The 6,256-nt window shown below is 54.4% G+C and overlaps 1 protein-coding gene across 1 annotated transcript in view; it reads right to left on the bottom strand.

Moving 5' to 3' along the window:
• Positions 1 to 833: 833 nt before the first annotated feature.
• DICSQDRAFT_69752 (HET-R) overlaps positions 834 to 6,256 on the bottom strand; it is a gene marked incomplete at both ends in the record, with an annotated part of 9,490 nt that continues 4,067 nt past the window's right edge. Inside the window, 3 exons of the mRNA XM_007369867.1 lie at positions 834 to 1,204; positions 1,589 to 1,867; positions 6,119 to 6,161. Coding sequence (XP_007369929.1) covers positions 834 to 1,204; positions 1,589 to 1,867; positions 6,119 to 6,161 — 693 coding nt within the window. The remainder of the gene's footprint in view (positions 1,205 to 1,588; positions 1,868 to 6,118; positions 6,162 to 6,256) is intronic.

Below are 6,256 nucleotides of genomic sequence, written 5' to 3'. Positions count from 1 at the left end.
AATCCGTCATTGCATGCCCTACAGACACCTGAGTCACAGGTCTGCCGCACAACGCGCATCACCTCAAGCAAGAGGTAGTCTTGTTCACAGAACGCTCCGCTGAGTTTCTCTATAGCGTCGCGCGGAAATCGCAACTGTCTTAGACGCAGCTCGACGCAAGGAGGGGAAGACCTGTAGGTCTCTATCGGGGAGGGCAACAGACGAGAGCGAGATCTGGACTGCGGGCCCTGTCCCCTGCTGGACGCCTTCAGTGTGGCGTCGCAGCTGGCAATTTGGTCAGAGGGGGCACGGTTTCGGGACAGACAACATCGCATCGCATCAATAGAGTCAGGGTCAGACACTGCGGGCGCTGCATGACCACTGACAGCATTCTCATAGGCCGATGTGGAAGTCGACGCCGAATTGCCGTTGTCGTAAATCCCGCCGCCTTAGGACTAAAGAGAGAAACGATGAGGTTCGTTAATGATGTCCTAATGTTAGTTACGAGCTTTGATATCTCACGCGATTCGAAGGAGAACTGTAGGATTAGACATGCAGTCCACGTGCAAGCGCGTAAAGAATTCTGGCGCATAATGTGACTTTACAGATAGACACGGAGCAAGCTTGTGCCATCCATCGCTGCATTATCAGAAAGGGTTGGTGTGTGATTCAGCAAATACAAGATGTAGGACAAATATCCGTGGGGACGAGAGTCGTATGTATCACTGAACGAAGCTACACAGAATATCTGAGGCGAGATCAAGACCGGTTAGCATATATACCTAGTACATCGTGATGCGGGTGTGTGAGATGCGCTGGGGAATGGGAACAGACGATTCATTATACAACTCTATTCAAAACTTGGATTCGTCCGGCATAAAGTCCTGTACGCGGCGACCCAACACAGTCCCGTTCCATGCCGCAGACCACAACATTGTCCCGTCGGGAGTATATGCAACGTGCCAGACTGAGTCACCGTGGTCGGAGAGCGTCACAAGGCAAGATCCATCACTCGTCCTCCACACCCTCACCGTCTTGTCATACGATGCAGAGGCGATATACTTCCCGCACGGGGAGAAGCACGCCTTGCGCACCCAACTCTTGTGTCCCTCAAGCACGTGTATCAGGGCACCAGTGCGTACATCCCACGTCTTCACTATCTTGTCGTTCGAGGCTGAGAGCAGCAGCCGACCATTCGGGGAAAAGGCCACATCGTTGACGCCACCTGTGTCATCCTTGCAGAGCAGAGGCTCCTGCCTTGTCCCTATGTCCCAAACGCGGATCGTCCTATCACTGTATCCAACAGCGACGTGGGTGCTCTCTGGACTGAATGTGGCTGCTGAGGGATCTATGGTCAGGGTCTCTCCCTTGAATCGGAGCGGAAGGTATGCGCCAGACGCCATATCACAAACACCACAGCTGTCCCGATCGCCGACCAGAAGCCAGCGGCTGTCAGGTGAAAACAGGGGCTCGATGGTTGTTGTCTTGCTGGGGCCTTGAAAGGGTAGCGGTTGGAATGTGCGTCCATCCCAGAGTCGCATATCGCCGCCGCGCTGTCGGGATGCAATGTAAGCACCGTTTCCTGACCAAATGCAGTCTTTAACGGTACGTGTGTGACCTTCAAGGGTGGCGAAAAGTTGGTGTGAGCTGCCGCTGATGTCCCAGATTGCCACCTTCTCATCATCCCCTGCGGACGCGAGGTATCGACCGTCTGGCGAGAATGCGAGACTGTGGACCTCCACACGGTGGGCAAACCACTCTTGCGATATGCAGAAAGCTCGGGCATCCCACAGGATTATCGTGGAATCCCAGGAGGCCGTCGCTACCCATCGCCCGTCTGGGGAGACAACAAGTGCAGAGACCTGCGAGTCATGCCCGGGCTTTCCAGCTATGCAAGTCAACATTTAGCTTAGCACCATGGTTGGTGAGTGACACTCACAGTATTTGGGCTGTTCTGCCAGCGACCAGTGCTCATTTGTTTTGGAAAGGCACCTCCTGAATTCCTCCATACCAGAGATCGTCTTCCGCATGTTCAAGCGAAGGCCACGTTCAACTGTGAGTACCACACGATGGGCAGCGTACTTGCTGAGGATCTTTTCCAATGCGCCATAAAGCTCCAGGTTTTCCGGTCTACGGCATTCGCGATATAGGTTCCCAGTGTTATCCTGCCAGAGGTACACAGTGACGGTGCCGATCTTCATTGCTACCGGACCCCCCAAGATCTCCACAGCGCGTTTGATCTCCTCTGTAGAAGCATCTATCCACCACGTGAACGAGATTTCATGAGTCCCGTCTGATAACCGGGGGAGTATGGACGATGTTTCTAGTATGTGCGATGAGATTGCAGGGATTGTGAGAAGAATTGAAATACGAACGATGACGGTTGAGGGTGGGAAGCGAAGCGGGAGTCACCGGTGGACCTATCCCGAGCAATGATTTCGTGATCTCCTCGTCTACCCAGGGAAGTATCTGTAGGAAGATGAGTCGAAGTCACGATCGAGAACCAATACGGAGACAACCAATAACAACACTCACATTCAACGTTCTCAGACGCAGTTGGCGAGACAGACTCTTTTGCACCAATGGGCTGGCTTCGCCTCTTTGATATATGTTCAGCCGTTCGCATGTGAGGTGATCGATGCTCGGGAATGCAGCAAGGAACTGGAGGAAAGCGGTGCAAGTCGAGAATTGAGCGTATGTGATAGTCAGGCTCCGAATCCCACATCCGAATCGCCTGCAGCAGAGTAGAGTGGAAGGGTGGCATAGTATTGGCCTCTCCTTAAACAACTCAAACGTGTCAAACGTTATATGACGGAGAGAAGGCAGGATAGACAGCAGAGGGTATGGAGCAAAATCCTTCCACCGAATCGACAGAGATTGCACGAAAGGCTGACGCTCGGGCTTCGCTTTGAGCACGTCGCAGAGATCAATGAGCCGATCCCTGCTTTGAGGGCGGACGTCCGTGAATAGGACGAGGATGCTACGAGGATGGAGGTCGCGGCAGGTGAGAGCTAAGGCAAGGATGGTGTCCGTGTCGTCGGAGCAGCAGTCGATGACGCTCTCGATGACTTCCACAGGGAGCGCGAGGTACTGCATGGTGGGCGGATTCGAGGGCGAGGGACGCGAGGAGTTCAGGCGGTCGTTGTTGGGAAACATGATGCGTCGAGAGCAAGTGTCGCTGGTGCGGAACGATGAGCTCGAGAGGGACTAGGGACGAGTAAGACAGCGTCTTTTGATCAGGCTGTGCCCATGGGGCGCGGTTTCTGAGTTTGACAGAGAAGACGTCGCATCCACAGCATGGACTCCGCACTTCACGGTGTCAATAGCGGGCAATTGATGCTCGTCATCACCGTGATCATCTCCTGGGTATCTCACGGTATACATTATTGCGGACATTGTGGACCACCTTAACACTTCTTGGTACAGCAACGCCGCGAGATCGTCATTGCGGCAAGTCTGTTTGTCGTTGAATGTGAGGTACACATTAGGCAATCAATGCTGCACGATACAGTATATTGTTATCTCCTGCTGTAGTTTGCGGGACACGCGTCTCAGTCATCGTCACGACCTATATTGCACCACATTACAACCTGACCTCTCACCAGGAAGGCATGCAAAGGCCCTACATGAAGCGATACCATAGTGATGCGCGACAAAAGTACCAAGAGCGAGCCGTCCGCTTCACAGCATCAATGACACCGAGTGTGCCTCGCGATGCACGCTGCGCCCATGATCGCTACCATATCGCAGGAACCACCCGCTCTTCGCCGTGTGCGATTCAGGACTGTACTTACGCTCCAACTTGGATGCGAGGACAGGGACGGGGTGGGAGACGCCTTCTCCACGGTCCATAGCGAGCTAGTCGGCGAGCGTGACCAGATCATCCAGATTCCGTCCCGGACGTAGCCAAGGAGCACGGAAAGCTGCCTGTTTCGTAGCTAGTGTCCGGTCTTCACGATAGACGTAGCTCAGCTCGGGTATGGGCCATGGGAGGGTGAGGTAGTGCAGGTAGTTACGATCTGTACAATCGACCTGCCTGAGTCGACGGACGACGGCAGGGGTGTTTGCGAGGATGTTCTGCCAGGAATTCTGCCATCGGCGGCGGAGTGTCGCGAGTAGCCTGGCGAGGTCAACGTCCTCGGCGGGCAGACTTCAAGTTTAGCTTCACAGCAGATCTTGAGTGTGTGGGCATCCTGGAGGTGGAAGATTACGCCGTCCTATGCGTGAGAACCGGGACGTCAGCATTCGACCTTCGACTCGGAACGCAGGCCTCCAGACACTGAGTTGAGTTCGACGTCCGACCCCGGAAGAACGAGATGGATGGTTAGTAAGACGGCCTGAGTTGGGCGGAAGAAGGTAAGAACGGGAACGTACCTGCTGCACCTCCTCCAACCAAGCGGCTCGTGCGCTATCGCCGTGATCTCCCCGCGCGCCGTGCCAACCGCGTCCGCCCCAAACGCCCCGCCATATTTGCTGCCACCATGGCCACTGGCTTGGTTGCTAGGATGAGCCCACGATTTCGCGATAGTAGGGCTCGCAGATGGAAGGGGAGTCGGCTAGTCGAGCGCTGTGTGCGGTTCAAAGGCTGGAGACATCGTCCTTGACGAAAGGGTGGCCGACTCAAATAAAAAGCGTCTTTGTCGGATGCGCACAGGTCCATATGGATGCATCGAGAATAGTGCGAGGCGCGATGGGTGGGTTATTCGAGGGTGTTGGACGCGTCAGGACGTAGATCGTGAGGCTGCAGTATGGCGTGAACTCTGCGCTACAACACAAGCATGACCAGGGACATTCTCAGGAGACGTGATGAAGACGTACCAGAGTAGAGGATGGGTTGCTATAAGACATGGGCATAGGTAGTCGATCCCATCTCGCCCGCGCGGCCGCTCTGGAAGGATTAGACCCACGAAGTAAAGCTTCTCCTACCTATGCGCACCATCGGAATCTACATGCCTTGAGCACTGGCAGAGGCAACATGTTCAGATTGCCAAAACAAAAAGGCAATGGTCGGCGTTGTCTACAAGCACATCGCACATGTTAGGACGACGCATACAGACTATATGCACAAGACTCACTTTCCATATTCTCCGGAAATATCCTCTAGCATTGCTCGTGTCCATTCAAAACACCCAGAAGACACCGGTACCTTGAGGCATAGTGATACCCTGCAGGCTGGTGACAGGGTGGGGCGAATATGATGAGGCTCCTCGAGGATGGTTGCATCAGACTGACAGGGCGGTCATAGTAGTGCGTAGGGGCATGTTTCTTGATCATGAGTTTGGATGCTTGTGAGTGCTTGGCTAAACATCGGGAGGATGCGCCAGTCGATGAAGATGCCTTGCGCGGACAAAGCCGAGGGGAACACAGCGAAGGGGCGGCATGCTCTGTATCGAGATGCTAATCAAAGTAGTGCAGGATGACGTCCCCGTCCGGATATAACGTCGAGAGTGTTCAAGTAATGGCCAGCAGAGGATGAATGCGAGACAATGTCAAGGACCAAGCCGAGTGCGCGTTACGCCTAGTCGTCTAGACGCTCTCAGGCGGCCTGGACCTGTGTCTAGACGACTCGGAATCTCTGCACAGGCCAGCTCTCGTCTACTAGGCGACCTCAATCGTCTCCTTGTGTCACACACGAGCGAGTAGCATACAACACCCCAGCTTGAGTCCCGGAGAGTGTATACGGGCCTGCATGGTCAACCATGTGTAAGGCGAGGACTCATGTTTCAAGACATGCAATGTCTTCCTCCATGCAAGCCTCGGTTGTCTGACGAACCCGCCTTTTGCCTTCGCAGCCGTGGTTGCTCATAGCTCTCATAGGTACGTGTTTCGCGATTTCCAAACGCCATCTCCGCGTCTTCAGGAAATCTGCATTGTCCTCACGATATCGTCATTGTATCGCGCAGAGTTGCTCTGGTGCTCGCGCATTGGACCGGATGACTGTCAATGACTGATATCCTCTTCTGGGACGATGCTAGGTATCGTATACTGCAAATGTGAGTACTCATCCTTGTGTCCACGTCTGTCATCCTCTCCGAAAACACGAACATCATACCAAGTCAGGATCCCCTCCTTACAGCACTTCCCGCAGGGTACGGGCTGTCCACATCTTTCACCTCCCTTCCAACGATTCTCCCCGCACACGTTGCAAGACATTCGGAAGTGGCGTGATCGAGTATCGTGCGCTGCCTCGAGCGAGCCGCCGGTGAGTGTGTTCAGCTCAGTTTCCCTACAGCGATGTCTGGACCGTCCCGTCGGCTGCTGAACACCGTTTGCCTGC

This window comes from Dichomitus squalens, assembly GCF_000275845.1.
Source record: "Dichomitus squalens LYAD-421 SS1 unplaced genomic scaffold DICSQscaffold_57, whole genome shotgun sequence".
Classification (NCBI taxonomy): Eukaryota; Fungi; Basidiomycota; class Agaricomycetes; order Polyporales; family Polyporaceae; genus Dichomitus; species Dichomitus squalens.
This window is presented reverse-complemented; position numbering and strand designations above follow the sequence as displayed.